This window comes from Calcarisporiella thermophila (assembly GCF_041956535.1).
Source record: "Calcarisporiella thermophila strain CBS 279.70 unplaced genomic scaffold VTP21scaffold_5, whole genome shotgun sequence".
Classification (NCBI taxonomy): domain Eukaryota; kingdom Fungi; phylum Calcarisporiellomycota; class Calcarisporiellomycetes; order Calcarisporiellales; family Calcarisporiellaceae; genus Calcarisporiella; species Calcarisporiella thermophila.
This window is the reverse complement of record NW_027192195.1, coordinates 123,372-150,369: the sequence shown is the minus strand read 5'-3', so window position 1 is coordinate 150,369 and position 26,998 is coordinate 123,372. Positions and strand designations below refer to the sequence as shown.

Below are 26,998 nucleotides of genomic sequence, written 5' to 3'. Positions count from 1 at the left end.
GAATTTTTTGGGCAAATATATTTTCTTGTTAAAATTTGTTTATTATTTTCTGCTCCTCTTGTGGTATAATTTCAAAATTCTGTGTGCTGTGAAGAGAGCCGTTACGAATTTCGATATTCTACACGAGATAGTGATGGGTATTACTACCCTACTAATTAAATCAAAACTATAAGCTGAGTTTGAACTACACTAATTTCAATTAATTAACCAAATTTTTATCTGAAGGTCTCTTCGAGCATTTTTTTCGCATTCGCAGAATAAATGGGATATATTCGCCAAGAGCAACTACGAAACCTACGTCTCTACAAGTACGATGGAGTTGATCATTCCATTCTTTCGAGATACGTGCTTGGACCTTACTGGGATAATCTCGTTAAACTCTTTCCTCTTTCAGTTTCGTAAGAAGCCGAATTTTAATGACGCCAATGACATGATCATACTAACATTAAACTGTTGTAGGCCTAATATGATCACACTTTTGGGACTTTGTGCTATCATTATAAACTTGTTGACTCTCTACTACTACTCGCCAGATTCCAAGGAGTCGTGTCCGAGCTGGGTTTACTTTTCGTAATTAATATTGAATAATTTTTTCAGGAACTTGACATTGACTCACGAGTGCAATGTTTTTATCTTTATGCAATCAAGTTTTGCTATTGGTTTGTTTATTTATCAATCATTTGATGCTATTGACGGCAAACAGGCGCGTCGAACTGGCACCTCTGGCCCTCTTGGAGAGCTTTTTGATCATGGATGCGATGCGCTTAATACTACTGTACGATTGGTTCTTTATTGTATTTCAATGAACAGTAACTAAGCTATTTTATAATTTAAACAGCTCGAGGGATTGATTTGTATTCACTCCTTGAACATCCAGGGAACGTGGTGGGCAATTACGAGCTTGCTACTAAGTAAATCACACTGCATACTGAGGATTTATCTCATTTCATTTAAACCTTTTCTCTTTAGGCACTTGCAACTTCTATTTGACCACGTGGGAGGAGTATTACACAGGTACGCTCTACTTGAGTGTTTTCAGTGGTCCAGTCGAGGGAATCGTGATGATTATCTGCATCCATACGTGCACTGGGCTCTATGGTACATTTATCGATTCAATAGCGAGGGTCATTTATTTCAAAAATGGTATTTATGCATTTATTTATTCTAAACTTAGGACGAGCTTTCTGGGAAAATGATTTGAATGCTCTCCTTGGATTATCGAATCCTTGGCTGCCCAGATTGCAGCTTAATCACGCTCTCCTTCTGTTCGGCGCAATTGGAGTGATTTTCAACGTGGTTGCAGCGTGAGTATTGAATAAAGCTTGATTACCCATGAAGCAGAGCCCAACTTGCATCTCTTTTAGAATTAAAAACGTTCTCAAGTCACGCCGACATCCTGACCTCTCCCATTTCGCTCGCTTCAAAGGCCTGATTCCCTTTGCATTCCTTGCGGTTGTCGTTGTAGTCTGGCTCAATGCCTCGCCCTCAATATTACAAGACCACTTTTTACCATTCGCTCTCTATTATGGTCTGACGTTGGGATATATGGTTGGCGCAATGATTTTGGCATATTTGATGATGGCTCCTTTTCCGCTCAATAATGTTCTCATATGGCCACTCGTTGCGGGTGCGACCAATGCCAACCTGCCCTATCTATTATCCGTGTAAGTGTGATCTTAGGTGGCCCATCCTATGTTGTGTCGTTAATCTGACACGCTGAATGAATTCTAGAAAACCGCTGTTTGCTGGTCGTGCCGAGCTCGTCTACCTCTACACCTGCCTTATTGCCGGCTTCGTCCTCTATTTTCATTTCGCTATCTCCGTCATCAACGAAATCTGTGCATTTTGCGATATCAACTGTCTGACCGTGAAAAAGAAGTCCGATGCAAACAGGTCGTAAACCCTTTTTTTTTTCCTAGATGTATCTCTAGTGCATCCAATTGTGTTGTATATTCTATAGAATTTGAGATTCAGATGTGTTGTTTATTTCTTAACTACGTATTATAGACTCTGAATTGCCTGCCTATTTTAAAAACTAAATGCTAGTACACTACTACAAAGTAAACAAAATTATCGTCCCATTTCGAATTCTGCCTCCTGCTGATTGACCAGCATTCGAATGGTCCGCGTTGAACCAGATCCAGTGAGTTTCAACGTTCCCTGTCGCTCCAATTCAATCAGCGCTCGCTCAAACTCAACATTTTTCACTTTCTATAGTATAAAGATAAAGAAAATAAGTCACTCACCCCTAAATATACAAAAGAACCGTAGAGATAATGCACTTACGACAGTTGCTTGTTCGTTAAATGCCTGAAAAGCTGTCGTCCATAGCACCGTATCGCGCTCCTGGCTAAGGAGCAAACGCTTCACCTCTCTAAGCATATCCTCGAAAACTCGGCGATCATGATTACTATGACCCAGCTGCACCAAATCCAGGTCAATCAGCCCTGTTCTTGGGTCAGTTGCTGACTCCTTTAGTGCTTCGCGGTACAATCGTGTGGCCTCATCGATATCTTCTACATCCACAATACCTGAGAGTCTCATACGCGCACGTGCTTCTGCGAGACGAATAAGGGATTCCAGCTGTCGAGTGGTAGCCATGATGCGATTGTCGCCTTGTCCCGCCTTGCGGAGTTGAACGTAGTGATCGACGAGCGACTGCGCAGCAGCCTCGCTGATGACAGGATGAATATATTTGCGTGCGTAGGTAATATATTTCGTGAGGGTTTTCGTGGGGATGACATCCAAGGTGGTCCCTCTTGTCGGCATATCTTCGTAGTAAAGCTGTACAATGTGTCGTGCAAGACGACGATCATTGGTTTCGTCAACTTTGTCGAGAATCAAAAAGATCAAATCGAATCTAATTTGGCGTAGTTGCTACAGTTAACATCACTGCCATATTTAATCAATGTATATACGCTCTCTTACCGAGACAATAGTGTAGGCGGCAAATTCACATTCTGAGGAATAGACATATTCACATCATAGTTAGATTTAATCGGATTGGCACAGGCTAGAATTGAAGTACGCGCATTAAGTGAGGTGATGATTCCTGCTTTAGCAACCGATACGGTTTGTTGTTCCTAAAAGCCACAAAGTAGTAAGCACCCTGAAAAAAAACGGTACAATTTAGAAATATTCACTGACCATGACTTCATGGAGAATGGCTCGAGTTGAGTCAGACATCTTATCGAATTCATCGATACAGCACACGCCGCCGTCACTCAGTACCAAAGCACCGCTATAAGAATAAAGACCATCACTGGATGAGCTTTTTTCTGTAAAGCAGTTGAAGAAATAACTCCCACCTCTCTAGCACTAGTTGTCGTGTATCCGGATCACGCGTCACATAGGCTGTTAGACCGACAGCCGAAGATCCTTTACCCGATGTGTAAATACCACGAGGTGCAATCTTATGTACATACTGGAAATTGTGCGGCATAAAAATAAGCAAAATGAAAAGAAACCAAATCAGAAAACAGAACTTTACCTGTAATATTTGTGATTTGCTAGTACCAGGATCACCAACAAGTAGTAAATTGATATCTCCTCTAAAATTTCAAAACACTGTCAATAAAAGGGGAATTGCAGTCAAGTGGTACCAATATTGACCTGTATTTTGGCGAGGCCGATTTTGTAAAAGTCTTAACGGTACCGCCAAACAGCTGTAGCAAAATGGCCTTTTTAACATCCTCCATCTCGTAAATGCTCGGTGCTAATGTAGGTGCATTTTAGTCTTGATCCAATATTAGAGTAGAAACAACAATGAATACCTAAAGATCTTGCCAGCAATTCGTATACATCTGATCTATCTGCAATTTGTTCTATCTCTTTTCTTTCTTCAGTCTCTATATGAATCTCGTCACCTTCTTCATACCTACACAAGATTTAAATATTATAAAACAGCACTTTCTCGATTAAAAATGCAATTGCTTATCCACATACTCCACAACTGCTTCTGACGGCCCTATTAGTGTGTTATCGAATCCCAGACGATTATTTCCAGTGCGCTTGATGTGCACAACATCAATATAGGTTTTGAAAAGAGATTTTAGGGTGCGCTGGCGAGGATTCACCCTGATAGGAACGCTTCTGAATATTCCAGTTACTTCGAGGCTAAAGAGGGGGGGGAGCAATGGAAAATGTAATTCATCGACTGATGAAAGGTGAATGAAAAAGTACTTACTGATCACCAGGGCGTGCCACATCTACTAAGTCATCGTAAATACACAATGAAATTGTTAATGGCGTTTGACCGTCAGGCACCACATCTGGAGTTTCCTGAAGACGACACACTTGTTTATCCGCAAATTCGGAACGATTATGAATCAATGAGTACATGTTGGTAGCCTTGCAGTTCGCATTTGAACAATTTATGGGCTCCTCCACACGGCCGCGATCAAGCTCTACCACTACAGTGGTTTCACAGTGCAAACAGCGGAAAAAGGCTAAACACCGAGTAATTTTAAAGAAATAAATCAAATTCTGTCCATGTATTCAGAGAAATAGTTGGAGAGGGAAAGGCGACTAAGTACCTCGTTTCATATCAGGAATTATAGGTGTAGTGCGAATAACAAGCCCCTTTATGGTGACAAGTTGGTCAACGTCTAAGCAAGGAAAAGTTAGTGAGCTATTTTCAAAAAAAAAAGAACTGAAAACTTACCAGCTGGATTCAGATTGCGCATATTGACCATTCTTCCCAGATTAAAAGGGCGAACTTTTAGTTTTTCGGATTGATCTTCAGCATCGCTACCGAACATCTCGAGAAAAAGGCTTCCTAGGGTGTAATCCATTAAAGGTATAATCTCCTGTGGGTAGCGAAGAAGTTGGTGATAGAGCTTCTCGGTACGTGAGTAGGCCAGAAGGTTTCGACAATCAAGATTCAGATTATTCACTTCTGCCTCACGAATCTGTTCCAATTAACATATGTGTGTAGGTGTGAATACATAAATCTGATGGTTTCCAGTATGTTCTATTAGCAAAGAAAAATAAAGTACCTGATTGAGAAGTTTAGGATAGAAAGGTTCTCGATCGACATCTCTTATCTCCTCTCCTTCGAGGGCTTTGCGATCCGCTAGCTTGAAGTTTATCAAGAAGTCCTTGAAAGCTCGCAGCGAGTCATTTAGGTTAACTGTAGTGCCCCAGATGACACGCTCGGTCTGAGATGCATCACTTGTAGGTTCAGCAACAGAAGTAGCACCGCCAGAAAGAGAAATTTGATCAAGACTACGTGTAAGGTGCTCTGGAATATGAATATCACCACGTCGTGAGCGGGGAGTTGAAAGTCTGCAATAATAATTTGGAATTAGTATGAATTACTATCAATCTCGTTTTGAGCAATTTAATACCCGTCTCTTAAACTCGATCCACTACGCAGAGCATCTGATCTTAAGGAAGAAGTCAACATACGTCCAGCAGGCGTGCTTGGAACACCAGAATGTGCAGCAGGAGTGTTCACATCGCTCATGTGGATGGGCGATGAAGAAACTGGGTAGTTAAAAGGGGAAGAGGCCGCATCTTAAGATAAAAATTGGGTTAATATAATAAGTATTTAACTGGATCAGGAAAATGATCAAATGTTGTACCTGACATTAAATGGCTTCCCCTTGGCCATTTTGGGGTTTGTGGTGTACCTTCAGACATCGTTATTTAATCGCGAAAAAAAAAAATAGAAAAACGCGTATTAAATCACCTCGCGTTTCAATTAAATCGGATCCGAATCGAAGCGAATTGCAAAATTTATTTTGTTATTTTGCGAGTCTCTCGTCAATAAGACAAGTAAAACGAATACCTAAAATGTTGTTTTGTCCATCGTGCGGTAATCTATTGTTAATCCAGAATCAAGCAGATGGCAACCAGTTCTATTGCCAGACTTGTCCTTATATATTTCCCGTAAAACAGGCTGTAAGTCATGTTCAAATTGTTTGAGATCTTAATGCGTTTGATCAAATTGGCTAACCAATGATTCATGATGTCTCTCATTGTTTAAATTCATATACAGTATGTTAACCGCACCAAATTCCAACGGAAAGAGGTCGATGATGTACTGGGTGGTCCTGAAGCATGGAAAAACGTAGATTCAACTGAAGGTACAATCTCTAATATTTTTTTTTATTTAACTACTTTCTGTCGAATGGTTAACTCAACCCTGTTTCTTGAAGCGATGTGTCCAAAATGCGAGCATCCTCGCGCCTACTATCGTCAGCTCCAGATCCGATCTGCCGACGAGCCTATGACTACATTCTATAAGTGCTGCAACTTCGACTGTGGATTCGATTGGAGAGAAAACTAAGCAGCCCCTTAATTGTTTATGTCATGCAAATACCTGTATATAAAATGTCTTAATACAAATGCTCTCTTGACCAACTTACCTCTATTCTCCCCTGTATCATCCAGTCTTTCTTGGATATTGTCTTGGATATTTGTTTTCGGCAAAAGATTAGTGTGACGGCTTTATGACTGTTCAATTTTTTCTCCACTGTGAGAAAAGCACCGTTCCAACTTCCTCTAAAAGAATAAGCGTTTTCATCGCTCAACGCTTGTTATGTCCATATTAAAGAAAAAGGCAGGTCAACAGCTCTTCAACTGGGTAGGAAAAGACGTATTCAACGCAGACCAGATTACTGATCATTATGTACGGCGTGCATATGGCCTGATCGATAGTGATTCTCCTTTCCCGGTCTGCTACAACCGGTATACAGGAAAGGAAGGCGCGTTGACTGCTAAGAAATGTCCTCCAAAATGTGAAAACAATCCCAATTGCCTTAACATTTTGGGTCAAGATCTCTGGGAAAGCGATGGTAATTTTACAATTTCAAGTATTCGCATAACTTGATTAACTGTCTTCAATTCACTCAGAAGCATTCGAACGCTATTGCAAGGCCAATCAAATAAGCACAGACGATCCGAATAAAAGGCGCCGTGAATCAGGATTGCCTGTTGGTTTGAAGGTGTGTACTCTGTATCCTGAGATGATGGACATCTTAATAACAAGCACTTCTTTTAGAATCTTGGCGCAACATGCTATGTCAATAGCCAACTTCAAGTGTGGTTTCATAACCCTGTTTTTCGTCAAGGAGTCTACGAGTATATGTATGCAAACGCCTCATATGATGAAGTAAGTCGGTAGACACGTACAAGATAATCCTCAATATCAATTCTTGACCCATACCACATGATTATCTTTAGAATGACGTTTGTTATCAGCTCCAGAAACTCTTTGCATCCCTTCAACTTGGCGATAGCCATGTCTACAATCCTGTCAAATTGATTGAGAGTTTAAATATAGATATTGGATTACAACAAGACGCTCAGGAGTGAGTACCCAACGGTCTATCAATAAGGATTGGAGTGCGGGTGATAATCTTTCTGGCCTATAACCATATCATTAGATTTAGCAATCTATTTTTATCGTTCCTCAATGCACGTTTCAGCAATCAGAAAAATGGGAATTTGAGAACTTTGATTCGAGATCAGGTATACTTTTGCAATTGCATTTTTCTATAGACGGTGGGGATCACTGATTATTGAATGCAGTTTGAGGGAAGCTACGCATACGTAACCCGCTGTGAAAATTGCGGTACTGAATCACCAGTCCAGGGGACATTTTTTGAAATAGTACTCAATATCGAGGTGAGTAACCTATTGAATTGCCCATATGTTTTTGCACCTGCTTAATATGGATATTATATTACAACTGCCCCTACAGAACAATCCTAGTCTTGAGAAATGCCTGGGGGAATATCTTGCTAAAGAGAAGCTTGATGGTTTGAATCAATATTTCTGTGAAAACTGCAACTCTAAGCAAGACGCAACTCGTTCAGTCCGCCTAACGAAGCTTCCTCCGGTATGCACGACAAAGTAAAATAAGAAATTCATCCACGTTGATGATGATGTACTTTTATTGATGTGTTTAGGTTCTCAACTTCCAATTAATGCGCTTTGTTTACGACGTCAAATTGATGTCGAAAAAGAAAGTCAAGCGTACCATTGAGTTCTGTGAGAGTATTGACATGTGGCCTTTTGTGGAATTGCATGGAGAGCAAGCTGGGGACCCCAGCGACTATATTTACGACTTGAACGCAGTCTTGATCCATGAGGGAAATAGTGCGAATGGCGGACATTATATCGCACATGTTTTCGACACAAAGTAGATGATAGGTCACAAATGCGATTGTTCAATGCCCGCTCACTTTACAATGTTGTTTGTAGGGAAAAATGCTGGTTTGTTATTAATGATGAGAAGGCGAGGAAGGAGACGATGGTCGATTTCGACGATACCAATATGGACACTGACGATGAAGCCGAAAAAGGAGAACCTAAAACTAAAGGAAAATCCCCTCCTACACAAACCAAGTAAGTGTGCTGATAAAGAAGCTCTTAAACATTTTGATTTCTAATAATTTTTGAAGTAGGTGGAAATCTCGAAATGCCTATATGCTATCCTATGTCCGGCGTAGTGCCAAGCAAAAAATTGAAACATACCCGCCGCATTTTATTGTGGAGGCAATTGAAAATGATAATAAGGCTTTAGCCAGTGAAACCATACTGTATAATAATAGGTGAGTTGTTTTACACTCCTATACCTACATCTACCTATATACTAACCTTTTGATTAAAGGATCGAAAAGGCTCGAGCTGATTTTCAAACACTGTTAAAAGAAAGACAGGCTATATACCAAGATTGGAATGTGACATCAAACGAGGTCTGCATTTCCAAAACTTTTCTATAAAGTCAGAGTATATATAACATATGCTTGTATACGATATCATTAGGACGACTGCTATTATTTTACGACTTCGTCTCTTCGCGCCTGGTTAAACAATCCGTTAAAATCGTTCTATAAAGAATCCGCAGTAGTGATTAACTTGTGCCAGGAAATGCCGGACCGAGACAAGGAACTGGAAGAAGTGCAGTTTGTACCCGATCCTACTGCTATTACGAGCAAGGTATTTGATAATCAGTCGATTGTTTGCGAGCATGGTGGATTAAGTTTAGAGATGCTTGAAGAAGCGAAACGCGTTCGCAAAGTATGAAGTTTAAACAACATGAGTTTTCGACTCAACAGGAGTTTTTGATCTCACAATTCTCGTCATTTTAGGCTGCAGCCGAAAGGCTCTTCCAAGACTATGGGTATAGCTGTGAGCCAAAATTAACCAACAAGGATCTTTGTTTGGAATGCGTGCGCAATACTTTTAATGGTATGCTCCCCCTCTCTTTCCTAATTAATCTCGATGCCTGATTTGACGTTTTCTCCACTTTCTCGCCCAAGACAAATTGTACGCCATTCGACATCAAGAAGATTTAGACGAATTTAAAAAATTATTGCGGCTGAAAAGCCAGAATCAGTATTGGATTTCAAAATTGTGGTTAAGTGGTAAGGATGCCAATTGATGCACTCATGAGAGACCCTGTAACTTCAATGGAATACAATTCTACCAGAATGGCTTAAAAGAATTCCCAAATTCCACCCGATGCATTCCATGACAGATCCTGGCCCGGATCACGAGCCTTGGCGGTCCGATGTATATTGTGCCCATGACCAGCTGAATGATGATGAATCAAGGCGCAAGTTGATTTCACAGCAGGCACACGAAAGATTGGTTAGCCTCTTTTCTGGCTATCAGTCCTTTAGTGAGCGGACTGAGATTTGTAAACTCTGCACACAAGAACGAGATGCAATCCTAGATGAGAATAAAGAGGTCATGGAACAAGCAGAGAGGGAAAAGGTAATCGAATTTTGTTGCATCTCTATTCAAATCTCGAATTCATTGCTACTTCTCAACGTGCTTTAGCTACAATTGAAGTCAATCGTAAGTGGTAGCGGGGGCAAGACGATTGGCAATCTATTGCTGAATCGCGAATATTACTTGATTGCCAAAGGTATACATTTGCACACGTTTGCATATCCCTTTCCCTGGTATCCGATTAAAGCTCAATGTGTATCCAATCTTAGACTTCATGCGGCAATGGCGAAACTTTATAAATCAACCAGACGTATATCCTCGTCCCTACGCTATCCATCATGACAGATTTGTGTGTGAGCATGGCGGAATTGTATATAACTTTAATGAAGAGGAGGATCGCAAGGACATATTTAATGCCATTGGCATTAACGAGTGGCGGGAACTGCATAAGTTCTACGGAGGTGGACCGGAGATCAGGGTAGTCAAGATGAGTGAGATTGACGAGGATGGGGATGTGGCGGTGAAGTACTCGAGCAAACCTGAAGTATGTGAGGATTGTCGTTTGAAAAGGTGATGATTCGTTGGATGGAACTTGCCAAGAAACTGTCTTGTTCACCACCATTTTCTCTTTGTTTAGGATGCTTGACTTCAGCGAGACCGTTATATATGTACGAAAGATTAAGAAGTTCCTTGAACGCGAAAGCGAACCGGTCAAGACTTGCACCCCTGCAATTCAGATAGAAGCTAAATGCAGTAAAGAAGAGACAACTGCAAATGGGATGGAGATAGAAGAAGATGTGGCATTGAATACACGTCGCCAAAGTAAACGCAACTCGGAGTCGCTGACTACCCCAGATCTACTATTGCGCCGCTCCAAGAGGATTAAATCCGGCGAAAGTGTGATCTCCGCAAGGAAGTGGAAAATTGTAGTGAGCAAAAAGAATACAGTGAAGGATCTCCGTGTGAAGGTAATGTTCTAGGATGCATTTTTTTAGGGGGGTACTCGACAATAACGTTCTTGTTTTTTGCGTCCATTCCTCTGAACCAATAGATTATGGAGAAACTTCGCGTCAATCCTCTCTATCAGCGTCTCTTTCATAATGGCATAGAGCTTAGTGAGAATGAGGCGACAATAGAAGAGCTGGGCATCCTGCCCAATGCATGCATGGACTTGGTCGTGTTCGAATGTGAAGGGGAGAATGCCGAGGAGCAATGGCTTGAGAAAGGTGGGTAATAGTATTCCCTTGGAGGACGATAGTTGGCTAGACATGAGCGAACGCTATTCTTTTTGATGTAGATGATTTAGAGCGCTCAGATGACGGGGAAGCTGGGTTCAAAGGTAAGCTCGACTTCGTTTGCCAATATAGATATTTGATATTGAGATTGGCTGATATCCTTACAAATAGGCACAAATCTTATGGGCCATAGCATAAGCATGCCTTTTGTCTTGGACTGAAAGAGCGCTTCTTTAACCTCAGAAGTATTTTCTTGTACATTAACCTCATCACTTGAGTTCGTTTCTTTATAACACCGCATTATTTCTTTGAATATCAACTGTACAATTACTCTTAACTCTTTTCTTGCATATAACACAATATTCTTTATTGATTTTGCTCTATATACAACCCTATTTCACATTATAGGAGAGTGATGTAGGCGGAATCCCGACCATAACCCGTAAGAAAGAAAACTATCTATTGCGCCTTCGTTTAAGGGCCTCTTCTTCTTTTTCTTTCCGCGCGAGAGCCTTATACAATACATATGATATGAGAAGCAAAGCGCGAAAGCGAGAGTGGAAAACAAATTACTTACAGCGGCATTTCCAGCCATATGTCGATACTGCACTTGCAAGCTCTTCTGCGCACGCTCAGTGCTCACACCTGGGCCTATTCGGTGAAATAGTACTTTGGGTTCAGGTTTGGGTTTTTTCGGCAGTGGCATCGCAGATTTTTTCTTCGTGTCTTTAACTTGGGCCGATGAATTTTGCCTCGATTCCAACCTATCGTATTGCCCAGATTTTCTTGCAGGATGAGATGCACTGCTGGAACTCGTCGGGCTGCCGATGTTTAGGGCAGGGTATGGATTTGTGCCGATAAGCTCTTCAGACGGCATTATCTTCTCCTCGAGTCGGCTTGCCGAAGACAGAGGTCGCCTGCGGACATAGGGATGAATGCGCGGCAATTCTGAACCCCCATGATTGGGATGATCATGTGATTGCGGTGGGCCTCTTTGAAGATCCGATAAGGATGGCGGTGCGGAGAGGGAAGAGGAGGTCAGCGCGCTAGAGGATGTTCCAGGCGGTGGCGGCTCAGTCATAAATATCTAGATAGGGAAGTGGACGAAATAGAGTTGGGTTGAGTAGGAATATTTTCGTGACTGTAGCTGTGGCTGGATCAATTTCATCATGGTCGCGATTAAGCTTAAGTTTCGGTTGCATCATGTCCCATATGAATCTCATTAGGAAGAAAGAAGGCCTTTGCTAGGAGCGTGCGCTTAATGCGGGGAGAAAGATGCCGCAACTTGGTGCTGTGTGGCGTTGCGCTGTGTATCGGCCGGCGTGATTAGACAATGACCGATCGCAGACCTTGGCCCGCAGCGGGTTTCCCTCGTAAATTTCCCACGTCTCCCAAGATTACCCGCAGCAGCCGCTGCCTAATGCTCAGCAGGTTAATACTTAATAAGATGCTGCACCTTAGCCCGGCCCCATTGGCCCGAGGCGCTCACACTTGTGACAAAAGTTTTTCTCGGTTTTTCCGCGCTTCTCTCGCATTCCCCCTATAGTCATAACCTCCGAAATGGCACAAGATAAATCGATGCATTATGACCTTCCTGGTTTGAAGGCCCGCAGTTTTACTTTGAAATCTCTAATTAAATGCTCGTGGATAAAAGTTTGACTGAAATTTTCAGAAACGACCCAATCACTGGATGTTTTCTACGGAGGGATATTCTTTGGCCAAATTTCCCACGGTTGGCCATATATTTATTTACATAAGGCCTTCAGCTTTTTTTTTTTTGCTCTTTCATTCCGTAGTCTGCTTACTCCTCTTCTTTTTTTTTTCATTCTCGACTTCTCAAACCGTTTCCACTCACGAATTCATAAGCATAATGGCACCAAACTCATACGAAGGCTTTGGTAATACTCCCATCCCTTACCTCCGTTTCGAATGACCTTTTTCTAATGGCCTCCTCTTTTTCTCCCTCCTCGCTTTAGACCATATCACCCTCTGGGTTGGCAACGCCAAACAGGCCGCCTCGTGGTATTGTATCAAATTCGGCTTCAAGCCTATTGCATATCGTGGCTTGGAGACGGGCTCCCGCGATATTGTCTCGCACGTGGTCAGCAACAACAAAATCACGCTCGTGTTGCAATCCGCACTTAACCCAAATCACCCCGAAATCTCTGCCCATCATGCCACCCATGGTGACGGTGTGAAGGATGTGGCCTTTACCGTGGATGATACTCGGGCAGTATACGAGTATGCCGTGAAGAACGGTGCCAAGGGAGTGCGCGATCCATGGGAAGAGACCGACGAAAATGGCACCGTTGTGTTGGCGACCGTGGCAACCTATGGTGATACCGTACACACTTTTGTGGAGCGAAAGAACTACAAGGGTCCGTTCCTCCCTGGCTACCGCACCCCGCTTTACGTTGAGCCGCTGCTTGCCAAGCTCCCCGAGACAAAACTTGATTTCATCGACCACATCGTCGGCAACATGCCCGACCACAACATGGTTGCCACCGCGGAGAGCTACGAACAGAAGCTGGGCTTCCACCGCTTCTGGAGCGTCGATGACTCGCAGATCCATACCCAGTACTCGTCGCTGCGCTCCATTGTCATGGCCGACGCCTCGGAGCGCGTGAAGATGCCAATCAACGAGCCCGCCGAAGGCGAGCGCAAATCCCAAATCACCGAGTACGTCGAGTACTACGGCGGTGCTGGTGTGCAGCATGTTGCGCTCAATACTCAGGACATCATCACGGCCGTGTCCGCCATGCGCGAGCGTGGTGCAGAATTCATCACCGTGCCCGAGGCATATTACACCAATCTTGCCGAACGTCTCAAGACCTCCAAGATCAAGATCGTCGAGGCACTTGATGTGCTGAAGTCGCTCAACATTCTCATCGACTACGACGAGAACGGGTATCTGCTCCAGATCTTCACGAAGCCGGTGCAGGACCGGCCAACACTCTTCTATGAGATCATTCAGCGCCGCAACAATAACGGCTTTGGTGTCGGCAACTTCAAGGCGCTCTTTGAAGCCATCGAGCGAGAACAGGCTGCCCGTGGTAACTTGTAAAGAAAATATACACCATGGTGAGGAAACTCATTGGATTTAGACACTCTCCTATATACAAAGCTGTGCAGTTATATATATCATATGTTCCCTTCTCTGCCCATTCATTTTTTTATTCTTGATGTATTCCTATAGTTTTTGACTTTTTTTTCCACAAAAAAGGCTTGGTAAAATATACAAAAATTGTCCTCCAGACCATCTCTCCCCCTCCCCCTCCCCCTCGAACTATTTTTCACAATGCATGGATTTCTTACACCCTGATCGATTGCGCAGTATTCGGCGGGGTTGACTCATTCCCCCCAACGTCATTCTTGAACTCCTTCCAACATCAAACCGGAAGAATGGATAGGTTAGGGATATTGGGAGGTGTCGCTATCTCTTTTTTTTTTTCAGGGGGATATTACCTGTGACCCACTGTATATTTTTGCCATTTGAAGGATAATACCTGGTTCCATTTTCCGAAATAAAACCCACCTAATTGAGCTGCATATAGTAAACTTTTCCCCAACCTGGTACAACTGGCGCTATTCCATCAAGCGGATAAATTCGCAACGGAATGGAAACTTTTGTGAGACTGTCGCCTATATAATTGAATAGGTTACATTCCAGGAGCACACCTTACGTTCGTTTAACGCAATATTCTTTGTGCGACTAATTTTTACAAAGATAACGGGAACACCAACTGAAGATTCGACTTTACATCATAATCCATAAACTTGGCATTACACAGTGAAAGGGTTCAAGGTGTTCATCTATGGATTGACTGGCCTTTTTGCACCATTTTATGAGCTACGGGGATTTCAATCTCTTCTAAGTGTACATAAGATGGGACGCTGAAGGTTTAAGGACCTATGTGGCAGGGGCCTAATGGATGGAAGCGGGACGAGCCGTTTCAGAAAGGGTTCCGACCAGTGGAACAGAGATGAAAAGGACCTTGTCTTATTCACTTTTTGTCGCCAAAGCATTAGTGGAATAATTTTGGTAAAGAAATGTCATAAATTAATCCGATTTTATTTGTATCACTTGGCAAAATGGCGATTGCAAAAGAAGCGTTGGCATTCAGTTGATCCATTCATCCATGGGGTCTTACTCACACCTTCCCCTCCTCCCCCCCTCCCTAAGCTTTGCTCTACATTAGTTTTAGCTCGGTTTTTTGTCAGTCTTTCACTAACTTGGTAAATATATCCAAAATGGTATTGCAATGCATCTAATGCCATTTTATAGTCATATATCCCATTATGTATGCAAGTGCATGCGTAAACAAAGACTTTCTTTTATGCCGATTGAGGTAGCTGCAAGCACTGCACAGAATCGTAGTTGATTATATCCATATTTAATCCTCAACTTTGCGGCCATTGTTCGAGTACATTATTTGCACTAAGCCACGATATCAAAGAAGTCGTCTAAGGATACTTAGCTTTCATCCAGCCTCTTGGTTCAAGTCTGACTCTCACGTTCACGAAATTTTGACAAGGAATAGCGTGAATGGTCTCTTGGCGCATTAGCCCTCTTCTGATTTGTATATGGGCAATAGAGCTTTCCGAAGTGGGCCGGGTATTCTTACTCTAACTAGCTCTGGTTGCAGCCATTATGTTGGCCTTATCCGCAGGTATCATTTGACGCTTTGCTGTCGATGCTTTCGCGAAAATGCGAATGATACATGCTTCCGCTAGATATTACTTATTATTGTATCTATTGTATTATATTACGCCTAGAGCATTAAGAGTATAACGCTGCTAATTTCTCTTCTCCAAAAAATTGTTGGATGCATTCGCAACGATGATTCAATAAATAAACAAATGTTTATAATCCCAGTAACAGCGATGGAGAGTTGTTCAAAGTAAATACATAATAGTTTACAAGAATGGTTAGAGGAACAACTATAGAAATAAATAAAATATCGCACGGTATATGTGAGTGAAAAAAAAAATGCAATTCACGTAGAGGTGATGGGGATAATCGCAGCTCGATTGAATAGCTAAATGATACAATGATCTAGAATTTATCCGAGTCAACAGAAATAGAGGAAGACCTGTGGGCTAGGATCGAAGGGCGCGGCGGAGCCATGAGAATCAGTAGAAAGACAATGGCCACGGCCAGAAGAACACGTAGATTAAATAGAAGCGATTGCGGAGCCGCTTCTTGGGGACGCTGTGACGGCATATTGGGATGAAACCAGACGGGAGAGATATCAGTGGGGGACGGGATCCCTTAGCAATCCATTCCCGGCGAGCGGGCGAATAAAGCCTTTATATAAGGCGGGCGGTGGGAAAACCTTAGCGGCATTGCTGGGCAAACCGATATGACAAACCGCTGTCGCCACTTGCACGCCACGCTCCTTGCGAATGACGTTGTCTCGGGATGGGGAAATTGGGAGGTCTCAGGAGCGGACCTGGAAAATAGAACTAGGTCTTATTTTTTGTGATGAGGTCGTACCGAGTTAAATTAATTTATTGTGGAGCTGCTCTTTGCTTTTTTTATCCTGTTCCTCCCTCTTGTTATATTTTTCCTGGTCCTTTTTATCCTGTCATCTCTCTTCACACCCTCTCGTTTTTTAGCCTACAGTACAGTATTGGTGTGAGAGAGAGCAGCTAAACTGGTTCTCTTAACCTTAATCTCTCTGCCTTGCTTCCATTCCTTTGCCACTTCCCCTCGCTGTAGTCTCTTTTTTTCTCCAGGCTAATCCCCACGTCTTTATCTATTATTTATCGCCCCATTCCTCTCTAATTCTCTTAATTCTCCTCGTCATTTCCTGTGTTAATTTCCCCTCCCATTGTTATTGCAGCCTGCCTTTCCTGCTCAAGTCTCTTAATCTTATCCAGCCTTAATTCTCAATCTAATCCGCCTCCAATCATCTAATCATGGCCGCTACTGTTGCTGTTGCTCGTACACAGGATATTCTCCTCCCATCTGATAGAGCCGTTGCCGCTGATGGATTCGTATATCCACCTACGCTTTCTGCTCGTGATGTAAATATGACGTCTATGCATTTGTCATACCTTTTTTTTATTTACATGATGTTTTGTTTATCAGCCCTGCGATGCTTTCCCAAAGGTCGGTGGCACCCCGAAAATCGAGGTGCGCGATAAAAACAGCGACGATATAATTGTACAATCTCCCATCGCGGTAGAAAACTCACCCGTTACCCATTCAAAGCCTTCCGACATCACGACGACCGCAGCCGGACCTGCCCTTGAGTACAACACCTCATCCTCTGAAACCTCTTCGGACGACGATGCTGATGATCTCGTCCCCCTCCATCATCTCTTACAACAGCAGCCCCCTGCATCTACCCCCGAAGCTCCTGCCCCCGATGCTAATAACAAGCCTGCTCCTCCCCTCGAAGCCGTGAAGCCTTCGCTGGTGAAGCGTATTTTCCGGGTCTTCAGCAGGAAAGGAACCCCCAAACAAGGGGAAAAGGCGGCCGAATTGGACGGCGAGCAGGGCGTGAAGTCTCCTCTGCACAGCTTGAGATTCAGCCGCTTTTCGCGCTCTCTCCCCGACTTCCGCAAAGGGCTGTCGTCTGCCTCTCTACCTCCCACTCCCACCACCCCGACTGCCCCCGCCTTGCCTGCCACCCCTACTACCCCGACGACCCCCACCACTCCTACCACTCCTACCACTCCCACCACTCCCACCACCCCCTTAACCCCTACCTCGCCCTCCAATTCCTCCGGCTCGGCCTCCTTGCCTGCGGCGGGCTCTCGATCTTCGCCTGGGTCGAGGAGGGCGCAATACAGGCACTCGTCGCTTTCTTCCGCAACCCACGCCCACATCCCCCGCTCCCACCCGCACCATCCCGTGCAGGACTCTGCTGCGCACGTTTCCACTCCACCCAACTCGCGCAAATTGCCTCCGCGCCGGCACTCTGTGCAGGATTTGCGTGCGCGCAGCGGCAATAGACGCAGCAGCGTTAGCAGTAAAGACAGCAAAAGCAGTCAGCAGCACTCTTCGAAAGAGGACCGTGAGCGCCGCTCCAGCTCGCACTCGTCCAAACGCCGCCATCGGCTGGCTGAGTCACGCCGTCCCGTTTCCCACTATTATGGAGACATGATGATGGCAGAGCCCATGCCTCTCCCAAAAATCAATACCAACTTGCAGATGGACATTTCGGCCAGCCCCTCCTCCTCGGAGTCGTCGCTGACCACATACGTGGTCAATAGCCAGCCCTCCTCCACCTCCTCCGTCTCCTCGGCCACCACCAGTTCCACGCTAAGCCCCGGCAACATTCACTCCCTCCCACGGGCGCGCTCGGCCCCCTCCCTCGATCGCACCTCAAGGCGCCTGCAATTTAGCGAGACGGTGAGCGTGCATGAAACGTATCCCTCCACCCTCTACGATCGCAGCTCGGATGCAAACGCGACGTGCGCTAGGCTCTCCCCGCTGATTGCCCAGCAGATCAAACATGAACTCAACGAATTCAAGATGCGCGAGATGAGGGTCCACGAGGAGAGCAAATCTTTCACACACTTTTTCCTTTAGAGCTTACGGGAACCCTTTTTATTTATCCGCTACATACTAGAAAGCTTCTATTCGTGATTTTTAGGAGGAGGGGGAACGAGCAAGCGGAAGGGTCTTGTTCTTTTATGCCTATCCTATGTGTAGATACCGTTGCTATATTACTATTTGATTCTTTCCAGTTGGATCTCTATGTTTCCTTCTTTTTGTTTCCGTCATGCTCCTCTCATGTGTGTTCTACTGTGTGCTTATTCACTCTCTTCTATTTCTTTGCAAAGTCTCTTTTATCTGTGTTTTTTTTATACTGCCATGCAATCTTTATAATAAAATACTCCTCATTTCATGAATCGGTATCAGACGGCTTTCAGATGCACCTTAAATTTAAGGATCCATTTTTCAGTTCAATTGTGGAGGGTTCGTCCATAGACGCGAAGCGGTTCACTAAACTCATCGGTGGAAGATTATGAACAGAAAAGAGGACAACTTAGAAGCCATCCAGTACGTGGATGATCTTGTCAAGGAGTACTTGTTGGTTGGTTCCATCCTTTCGTTCCATGGAATGGCATCTGAAAGCTGATCCTATACTTATTAATGTCGGGGGGAGTGCAGTTCAGAGGATTTGTAGCATCGTTTCGCGCCTTCAGTACGGAATGCCGGACTGACAAGGACAAAGGATTCCAGGTAATCTATCTTGAAGTTCATTCTGATCTCATTAGAAAGAAAAATAAATAGCAATTCGATCCGCTCCTCCAACTCCTCCATCTCTCCTCCGTGTAGGCCGATAAAATCGTGGACGAATTTTTCAATTTCATAAGCGCAGGCGATCTCACCTCATTATTAGACTATTGGAAATATTTGGACACGCGGTATTTCTCAAGGGTCGAGGGGCGATTTGCCAATACAGTAAAGTATTTCGAGACTTGCTTGTTGCGGTGTTATCTCGTGCATGGCAAGTTTTATTTCTTTGCACGCCTTTATTCTATTCAAAGTCGTTGACCCTCTCCGAACTATTCAATAGCGGTCCAACACAAACGTGCAGATAAGATAACAGAGTTCTTCGAATTGCTTGGAAGTGAACTACAAGGGGATGCGGAATGGAGCAAGTGGTTTGGTAACGCAATTCATAATTGCCACGTATTTATTACTCTATGCTGATGGCCCGGGAACTCCTTTCTCTCTCTTTTTCAATAATAAGCCCTGCCCTATCTCGCTAATCCGTCCTCTGACCCGGCATTTGAGGTCTTCTTTACGAAGCAATGGCACGATGTTTTTGTACTGTCGCTGCATAATTTCTTGAATACGATATTCCAAAATATGGGTAGGAATATGCTTGCTTGTCGCAATTGGCATTCAATAACTTAACTTATGTGCGTGTCCTCTGTATGTAACAGTGCTGCCGAAACTTTTATCCGTTACCTCGGATCTCCTCCATCGTCGTTCTCTCCTTGCCGAATTAGCACAGCTCCAGTCTCAGATCAGTCAACTCAAAGTGAGCTCGTCTCCTTCGGAAGCCTCTTCCTTTGACACAACAAAATCTACTGAACGACTCCATCCGAGCAGTCAGAGTCGGCGGCGTGCCGCATCCTTGGTCGACAGCGCCAGCCCACTAAAACCCAAACCCGCTTCTGCTTCTTCAGGGGGAGGAGAGAAGAAAGCAGTGCCGTCTTCGCCTACTGCAAAATCAATCCATTCTATGCAAGAAAGAAGCGCCTCTTCCACCCCCTATCCTGAGGAGGCAGACCTATCGGATGATGGCGGGGGTGGGGCGGAAGGCGACGGACGGCACAAGAGGGAAAAGGTGATCGAAAAGCTCACCGTGACACGCCGGGAGGAATTTCTGGAGCACACCTCTGCCATAGTCGATGCCCGCTTTTCCGTGGACGGGGACCTCATTGCCAGCACAGATAGCGACAATATTGTACGTGTTTGGAGCCACAGTGGGACGAGCGCGCCGCTGAAAATTGGAGGCGACGGAGCAGAGGTGACCTGTATAGAATGGGAGGCAAGAATACGAGATCGAAGATTTGTATTTGTCGGAACTGACGAAGGGATGGTGAAGATGTGGAGTGTGGAGGGGAGGGGGGTTGTGTGGGAGTTTGGCGGCGAGGAGAAATACCCAAGGTGAGCTATTCTATGCTTGAATTTCAGCCAACCGGATCTGGGTCGGGTGCTCACCTCACCTCTTCCTCCTCCAGGATAACCCAGGTGTGCTCCAGTCCAACTGAGCCTCTTGCATTGGTTTGTGCGTCCAGCAGCAGTGGCAAGCAATACTCAACCCCAGGTCATGTAACTATTACCGCCTACAATACCAAGAAACCCACCCCTACTCGGTTCTGCAACCTCCCCAATTCTGCGCCCATCACTGCTATGCGATTCAACCACAATGGTCAATTGTTTGTTGCCGGGGATGCGAGTGGAATGATGCGAGTGTTCGACATAAGGACCTTTACCCCGATCATGGAGTGGGATATCACCAAGTGCGATGGCGGAGGGGGAGGTGGGGGGGAGGGAGCTATGGGAGGCGCGGTAGGAGGCCTGGGCTCGGTAGAGTTTAGCTTTGATGAAAACACGGTATTTGCGGTGAGCTCCAATAGTGGCCTTCTGACGCGCTGGTCAATGCATAAGCCCGGCGAGTGTTACGCGACACTTCATCTCCCGGATTACGCCCCTCCCTTACCGACCTCCGTTCTTGATACTTCGTGTCTTGGAAGAAGGGTCGCGTTCAGCGGCGATACAGATTATGTCGTCTACGCCTCCACCGGAAATGCAGGTAGCCTTCTAAGCGTGAGCAGAGAGGGAGAGAAGCCACTGAAGTTGAGTCCACATGCCCAACCCCTCAGCGTGGTAGATTGGGCTCCAGGCACTGGAGTCCTGCTGACTGGGGCAATAGACGGCACAATCCAGGTCGTCCAGGTTACAAAGACTTAAATTATTGATATCATCCTTGTGTTATTGTTCTTCTAATTTTATTTACGTTCTTTTATTTTTTCCCTCCTTCGTCTCCCTTTTCATTATACACACTCAAGCAATAATAAATACACGATGTAATCAAGCGATGGAGCCGGCGACCATGTTGTTGAACTTGTTGCGAGTGCTATATGCATAGTTAAGTTGGTGCTCGCGCAGGAAGTCTTCACTAAAGCACAATAAATAGTGGTGTTAATAATGTGGTTACTTGGTGTTTAGAGAGACAGCATTATGTAGAGAAGATCATTTCATTTACAGCTCTGCTCTCACACGTTCCGGCTCCGTTGTTTCCACCTCCATCTCATACATCCGCCCGAAATCAAACTAACATCCACACAAGTGTCGTTAAGCTACCCGAGAAACAATGGGATCCAAGGGAAAGAATTCGATTTTCTCTATACCGTGGTGGCATCCAACTCAACGACCATCGTTCTCCAACGGTACTTTTCTCTCAGAGTCGCGTAGCGGCCCACGAGCTTGTATCCACTGCAGGCGTATTTGTCCACCACATCGTTGAGGAGTCGATTGCTTTTGGTATAGTGTACGGTTAGATGCGAACAATAATAGGCGAATACAAACAAAGACGCTTGCGAAAAAGTTACCTCTGGGCAAGAGATGCAATCCGACTCGGGTCTGCAATTATGTTCCTCGCGATATTGATATCCAGCTCTTCTTCCCTCTTAATACAAAAAAAGGTGTGCATTGAAAAGATATGGAGATTGAGAAATTAAAAGCAAAATGCGCGATAATTCACCTCTTCAACACGCGAGATTCCTCCTTCCAAAATGGCGTTACCTTTCAGGGTAATAATGGCACGGTCCCCTATGACGCGTACTCTAAACACTTGACGCTGCTTTGTTCTAGACGTCCATTGTCAATAGATTACTTTTGGAAATAAAAGGGGGAGAAGGGATACGTGCAGTTCGGAATCTAGGCCATCGAAGTAGTAGTTTTCCTGTTCGTCGGTCGCGAATGATGGAGCAAGCAGTTGCTGGAGTCTCCGGAAATCGGCCTCTGGGAACTGGATCTAATTCAAAAGAGAGGAGGCCATTTCATTGAATTTCTTTCTTTTATAGCAACGGACATGTAAGTAATGTTACTTTTATTTCAACTTCCATGTGAAACGAGTGGCAATATTTGGAAAGAGACTGTATTCAACAAAAATGATACATGTTAATAATTAGTCCCAACCAAAAGCAGTCAAAACCTCCTTTTTTTACAAAATGCATTTGAACCCTGCATGTGCACTCTCACCGCTAACTTCATATTTTCTATATTTTCATAGCTCTGATTTCTTTTCTAACTATGCGCTTTCCGAGAGACTGAGCTCTTCCAAAATTACTGTAGATCTACTATAATATTTTATGCCGGTGTGATTCTGACCAAAAAAAAAAGGCAACAATGTTCATATTAAAAATTAATATACAAAAATAATAAAATGAAGAAAAAGAAAAAAGGAAGAGAAAAAGAAATAAAACGAAAATGCCCCCTCTATGCGCTATCGGGCTGTATCTGTAGTTGCTCGCACCATCACCGTTTCTTTAGCAAAAACGCCTTGTATTTGAACAGGAAAATAATCGCAGTCAACCCGAGTAAATGCAGATACCAACAGGAAAAGGGCTTCTGCTCAGCTTTATCAGTCCCTCGGCTCTGACCGATCTTGGTCCCTTTCTTCGTCTCGCTTCCGCCTTCGCATTTCTCGCATCATTGCCCGCTGCGCTGCATAAAGGTCCTTGCGCAATTGTCGAGTTGGGTATTTAAGGTGCATAAAGTTGCAAAACCCACCACGTTGACACTCACCCGCTTCGTGCTGACGACAGCAGGCTTCACGAAAATCAGAGACAGGCGAGAGTTCGGCATAGAGTGGTCTCCCTGAGATATTGGAAGAAAAAGATAAAATGTTACATCATCACTGTGGATACAGAGATATAGAATATAGAAAGATAAATACCTCCATAGAAACGGTGATTCAGACTTTCGACCGCTTTGCCAGCATCTTCTTCCCGGGCATATTGTACATACACATTCCCAACAAGGTGATCACCGACATTATCGCAGACATTCATCTCCTCAATCTCGCCGTATTTTGCAAGCTCGACGAACATATCCTGATAGACTAATGAATAAAGGAAAAAGAAAGTAAGTACAACTCTGATTATACAAGGACATGGCATATTAACAAAAAAAAGTACTGATCTTACAATCATCAAAATACTGCTGGACCTCATCGGAGGTCATTGAGTTTCCAGGATCGTGTATAGGATTGTGGAATACATTAGGAAGAAGGATCGTTTGCGAGAAAGTAGGCTTGACATGTTTCCTTGAGCAGCGATCGCCATGACGACAAGCACCGATCTTGAAATAAAACGAGCAATTGACTCTACAAAGTGATTGAATTATTGATTAGGATATACATTTAAAGATCTACAGATTGAGATCATAAACCACTTACTTGTCTTTTTCTGTCCCGTAGATACTAGCAAGGTACGAAGCCATGGTATGCAGATATTTTAGTGATTAAAGAGATCCAATCTGTTTTCGAACGACAGAACCGCTCGCTTATTATTTCCAAATTCTGCTGACGTCATCAAATTGACATCAGAAACAGTTTTCTATTCTATTCCATTCGTGTAAATATATATTAGATATATAGTATGGGGGAATAAGCGAGATATCAGACATATAGACAAATAAAAGAACAGTAGAATAAATAGATTAAATCAATGTGGAGAAGGAGGTCCTCTTATCAGATGCTGACTCGACCTATTCACCTTGGACATGGGTCTTCCACTGCCAGTACGAGGTCTTTTTGCTCTATGGGGTTGCCCATGTCTTCTAGCCCTATCTTCTGGCGCGCCGCTTCTCCAACTGTCATTAGACTCCACCACTACTTTTGGATGTGCATGCACCACTGCCTCTATCTCCTCCTGTACTGCACACACGTTCCTGAACATTTTCAGATTTCTCCTGAAATTCAGTCCCTGCCACCCGAAGCCCAGAACAGCCATCAGCAAAGCGCAAGTCGCCATTGGAATGACATTGCCGGAGAGGACATATCGACCGGAGCTGGACAGGAGTGAGATGTATCCGAGTGCATACCCAGTGCGAAGGATAAGGTCGAGCCCAACGAAGAAGGCGTAGGCACCAGTGGAAGCATAGGCTAGAAGCCAAGCAAAAATACCCCAGGGAAGGAGGGTGCACCCGCCTCCAGCCAGCGTCAAAATGACCAAGATTATATAGCGCCCAATAGAGTTCGGAATAAGCCCATCTGTCCTTAGCGAAAAGAGCAACATCCCAAGGCCAAATCCGCCTATTGCTCCCGTCAATAATTTTATCAATTTCTCCCGCGCCTTTCCATATACATGGGCAATTGCTCCCCCTAGAAATGCAGGGGCCATGCAAGCGGCCATCCAAACCAAACTCTCATTCGTACTTGACGGGACTGATTTGTAAAAGGGAAAGATGAAGAGCGAGGAGATGAAAGTAGCTGAAAAATAGCCGGTGAAGAACGGAGTATAGAGATGAACGCGATATCCCGAAACGCAGAATATTCCACCAGCCAGACTGAGGAAAATTCCGAGGATGATGGTGGGAATGGGAGGAAGGTGTATTTCTAGATATGGAGGTCCACTTATGAGGAGTGTTCGGCAAAAATTCAAAGAGATGTTGAGAAGAATATTTTACCATTTCCAGCAATATCAGGGGCTGCAGAACTCTCCATAGCTTTGCAATCCACCAGCGATAGGGTATTAAAGAGAAGTAGCTAGTAAAAGAACGGATGTTAGCAAAGAACGGGAGGGGCGATCAATGAAGCTGTTAAGCCTTAGGCCATAAATAAGAATAGCTGCTTAAGCAAAAAAAAGGTATATAAGGCACATTGGCCCAGTGGTCTGTTCCCGGGAATTTCTAAATTCAGCTCAGCCCGAAGATCATAATCATAAAAGGGGAAGAAACGCTCATAAGGGGGAGTGGAAGGCATAGACCTCGTAAAGGGCCAAAAAATGGCTTTTTGGCTTAAGATGGCAGCAGTGGTGTATAAAGATATGGGCAAGTCCTGGTAGAATAAGCATCAACATGCTCTTGTATCTTGCTCATGGTTTCGAGGTCCTTCATATAAGGTTTAGGACACATAAGCCCCCCCCCGCACGAATTTTGAATCATTGCTTTGAAGGCCAGCTCTAGGTTCACCCGTATTTTCATCTCTCGATTGCATCATCCTTTCCCTTTCCGTTCTTTTGACGAGATGCACTTCTTTCTTCGCTCGCTCGCCACGGCGCTGGTCGCCTTCCCACTTCTCTCTTCGGCACAACAGGCTGTTGCGGTACAGACCCATTCGATCTACCCCCCCTACATCGACCAAGAATTGCAGAGTCGCTGGTGGGATTTCGGCGGAGATGCGGTCATTAACACAATGAAATATGTACGGTTAACATCTGACCAACCATCACAACATGGATGGCTGTGGAGTCGACTGGTGAGTTAATTCGATCGAGAAGCTCTCTAAACATGATGACAACTAAGTGTCTCCTTAGCCGTTAACATCTCCCAATTTCGAGATCGAAGTGGAGTTTCAAGTGACGAATAATCATAACAGTCATCTCTCTGGCGATGGGTTCGGTCTATTTCTTACCACTGAGCGCGCTGAGACAGGAAATGCGTTTGGATTCAATGAGAAATTCGAAGGTCTCGGTATTTTCTTCGACACCTATCAGAATGCTCACGATTATGTAAGTTGCAGCTTTTTTTTTGTCTAAAGCTCCATGCAGCGAAGTATCCCTTTCGAAATATCAACCCAAACCCAAATATTTGCAATGCTCTAGAAACATGGCTATCCTTTCGTCATGGCCATGCTTGGCGATGGAAAGACTACCTATGACCATGACCAAGATGGCTCTACCAACGCACTTGCGCTTTGCGAAGCAGATATCCAGGGAACGGAGAATCCCATCAAGGCTAAACTCTCCTACTACCGTGGGGAATATCTCGAAGTACTCTTGCAGTATGCCCCTGAAGAGGAATGGATTCAATGTTTCGAGATATCCAACGTGACGCTGCCGAGCATGCCCTATCTTGGATTCAGCGCGCAAACCGGAGATGTCAGCGGCAATCATGATATCTTGAGCATCTCGACCCATAGCATCGTCTCACCGGGCGGTCACCCTATGGTATGTAGCCAGATTTATAGATGAGTAGAAGAGAGCCACAGGAGGGTGGCCCTTCGAACAGGACTAACTTTTATGACCGCGTGGTGATCCTTTTCCATAGGTGAAGCAGCATGTATTGAAGCGAGTGCATCGGTTCACTTTTCCGCGACTTTCGTGGAGCTTCTTCATGAAGCTGACCGTGTTGGGGGCGCTGGTAGCCGCGGCCGTTCTCTACTATCAACGGCAAAAGGACGAGAGTATGAAGCGGTTCTAACCTAATTTATCTCGAAGTTTTGTGCACATATGGTTTTGATATCCTTTGTTTCTCCTGAGTGTTAGAGGATAAGCTAATAAATCTATTTTTGCGCCGAAGAATCCCCTACCTTAGTGTCTGGAGGGTTTCTGAAAGCAATTCGCATTTGTTCTCCGAAAAGTGGATTGACAGG

General features: G+C 44.4%; 12 protein-coding genes across 12 annotated transcripts; 7 read left to right on the top strand and 5 right to left on the bottom strand.

Moving 5' to 3' along the window:
• Nucleotides 1-261: 261 nt before the first annotated feature.
• On the top strand, nucleotides 262-1,900 carry VTP21DRAFT_9150 (uncharacterized protein; the record flags this gene model as incomplete). Its single annotated transcript, XM_069400076.1, has 8 exons — nucleotides 262-398; nucleotides 460-570; nucleotides 649-775; nucleotides 839-911; nucleotides 970-1,098; nucleotides 1,175-1,304; nucleotides 1,365-1,664; nucleotides 1,732-1,900. 8 exons carry the CDS (start codon nucleotides 262-264, stop codon nucleotides 1,898-1,900), a joined length of 1,176 nt encoding a protein of 391 aa, XP_069254038.1.
• A 170-nt stretch (nucleotides 1,901-2,070) lies between these two features.
• Nucleotides 2,071-5,467, bottom strand: VTP21DRAFT_9149 (uncharacterized protein; the record flags this gene model as incomplete). Its single annotated transcript, XM_069400074.1, has 14 exons — nucleotides 2,071-2,211; nucleotides 2,287-2,860; nucleotides 2,929-3,083; nucleotides 3,148-3,241; nucleotides 3,309-3,424; nucleotides 3,491-3,551; nucleotides 3,613-3,715; nucleotides 3,774-3,877; nucleotides 3,946-4,116; nucleotides 4,187-4,448; nucleotides 4,536-4,607; nucleotides 4,664-4,910; nucleotides 4,998-5,286; nucleotides 5,349-5,467. 14 exons carry the CDS (start codon nucleotides 5,465-5,467, stop codon nucleotides 2,071-2,073), a joined length of 2,508 nt encoding a protein of 835 aa, XP_069254037.1.
• Nucleotides 5,468-5,796: 329 nt separating this feature from the next.
• Nucleotides 5,797-6,292, top strand: VTP21DRAFT_9148 (uncharacterized protein; the record flags this gene model as incomplete). Its single annotated transcript, XM_069400073.1, has 3 exons — nucleotides 5,797-5,904; nucleotides 6,002-6,089; nucleotides 6,162-6,292. The coding sequence occupies 3 exons, from the start codon at nucleotides 5,797-5,799 to the stop codon at nucleotides 6,290-6,292; spliced, it is 327 nt and encodes a 108-aa protein (XP_069254036.1).
• Nucleotides 6,293-6,544: 252 nt separating this feature from the next.
• VTP21DRAFT_9147 (uncharacterized protein) lies at nucleotides 6,545-11,143 on the top strand (the record flags this gene model as incomplete). The annotated part of the gene is made up of 21 exons (XM_069400072.1): nucleotides 6,545-6,800; nucleotides 6,859-6,950; nucleotides 7,007-7,117; nucleotides 7,189-7,316; nucleotides 7,392-7,476; nucleotides 7,537-7,632; nucleotides 7,709-7,846; nucleotides 7,917-8,149; nucleotides 8,212-8,355; nucleotides 8,412-8,561; nucleotides 8,621-8,705; nucleotides 8,776-9,030; nucleotides 9,102-9,201; nucleotides 9,273-9,377; nucleotides 9,443-9,729; nucleotides 9,796-9,883; nucleotides 9,957-10,257; nucleotides 10,325-10,655; nucleotides 10,739-10,913; nucleotides 10,985-11,026; nucleotides 11,094-11,143. The coding sequence occupies 21 exons, from the start codon at nucleotides 6,545-6,547 to the stop codon at nucleotides 11,141-11,143; spliced, it is 3,252 nt and encodes a 1,083-aa protein (XP_069254035.1).
• A 234-nt stretch (nucleotides 11,144-11,377) lies between these two features.
• VTP21DRAFT_9146 (uncharacterized protein) lies at nucleotides 11,378-12,003 on the bottom strand (the record flags this gene model as incomplete). Its single annotated transcript, XM_069400071.1, has 2 exons — nucleotides 11,378-11,434; nucleotides 11,500-12,003. 2 exons carry the CDS (start codon nucleotides 12,001-12,003, stop codon nucleotides 11,378-11,380), a joined length of 561 nt encoding a protein of 186 aa, XP_069254034.1.
• Nucleotides 12,004-12,792: 789 nt separating this feature from the next.
• Nucleotides 12,793-13,986, top strand: VTP21DRAFT_9145 (uncharacterized protein; the record flags this gene model as incomplete). Its single annotated transcript, XM_069400070.1, has 2 exons — nucleotides 12,793-12,820; nucleotides 12,899-13,986. The coding sequence occupies 2 exons, from the start codon at nucleotides 12,793-12,795 to the stop codon at nucleotides 13,984-13,986; spliced, it is 1,116 nt and encodes a 371-aa protein (XP_069254033.1).
• A 2,858-nt stretch (nucleotides 13,987-16,844) lies between these two features.
• Nucleotides 16,845-18,465, top strand: VTP21DRAFT_9144 (uncharacterized protein; the record flags this gene model as incomplete). Its single annotated transcript, XM_069400069.1, has 2 exons — nucleotides 16,845-16,952; nucleotides 17,017-18,465. 2 exons carry the CDS (start codon nucleotides 16,845-16,847, stop codon nucleotides 18,463-18,465), a joined length of 1,557 nt encoding a protein of 518 aa, XP_069254032.1.
• A 439-nt stretch (nucleotides 18,466-18,904) lies between these two features.
• VTP21DRAFT_9143 (uncharacterized protein) lies at nucleotides 18,905-21,369 on the top strand (the record flags this gene model as incomplete). The annotated part of the gene is made up of 7 exons (XM_069400068.1): nucleotides 18,905-18,973; nucleotides 19,051-19,122; nucleotides 19,219-19,390; nucleotides 19,460-19,552; nucleotides 19,637-19,759; nucleotides 19,833-20,562; nucleotides 20,637-21,369. 7 exons carry the CDS (start codon nucleotides 18,905-18,907, stop codon nucleotides 21,367-21,369), a joined length of 1,992 nt encoding a protein of 663 aa, XP_069254031.1.
• A 120-nt stretch (nucleotides 21,370-21,489) lies between these two features.
• VTP21DRAFT_9142 (uncharacterized protein) lies at nucleotides 21,490-22,111 on the bottom strand (the record flags this gene model as incomplete). The annotated part of the gene is made up of 4 exons (XM_069400067.1): nucleotides 21,490-21,577; nucleotides 21,665-21,732; nucleotides 21,810-21,936; nucleotides 22,011-22,111. 4 exons carry the CDS (start codon nucleotides 22,109-22,111, stop codon nucleotides 21,490-21,492), a joined length of 384 nt encoding a protein of 127 aa, XP_069254030.1.
• Nucleotides 22,112-23,044: 933 nt separating this feature from the next.
• On the bottom strand, nucleotides 23,045-23,904 carry VTP21DRAFT_9141 (uncharacterized protein; the record flags this gene model as incomplete). Its single annotated transcript, XM_069400066.1, has 4 exons — nucleotides 23,045-23,280; nucleotides 23,360-23,524; nucleotides 23,610-23,788; nucleotides 23,861-23,904. 4 exons carry the CDS (start codon nucleotides 23,902-23,904, stop codon nucleotides 23,045-23,047), a joined length of 624 nt encoding a protein of 207 aa, XP_069254029.1.
• A 224-nt stretch (nucleotides 23,905-24,128) lies between these two features.
• On the bottom strand, nucleotides 24,129-25,129 carry VTP21DRAFT_9140 (uncharacterized protein; the record flags this gene model as incomplete). Its single annotated transcript, XM_069400065.1, has 2 exons — nucleotides 24,129-25,021; nucleotides 25,093-25,129. The coding sequence occupies 2 exons, from the start codon at nucleotides 25,127-25,129 to the stop codon at nucleotides 24,129-24,131; spliced, it is 930 nt and encodes a 309-aa protein (XP_069254028.1).
• Nucleotides 25,130-25,651: 522 nt separating this feature from the next.
• Nucleotides 25,652-26,826, top strand: VTP21DRAFT_9139 (uncharacterized protein; the record flags this gene model as incomplete). The annotated part of the gene is made up of 4 exons (XM_069400063.1): nucleotides 25,652-25,882; nucleotides 25,941-26,135; nucleotides 26,229-26,573; nucleotides 26,674-26,826. 4 exons carry the CDS (start codon nucleotides 25,652-25,654, stop codon nucleotides 26,824-26,826), a joined length of 924 nt encoding a protein of 307 aa, XP_069254027.1.
• Nucleotides 26,827-26,998: the final 172 nt, after the last annotated feature.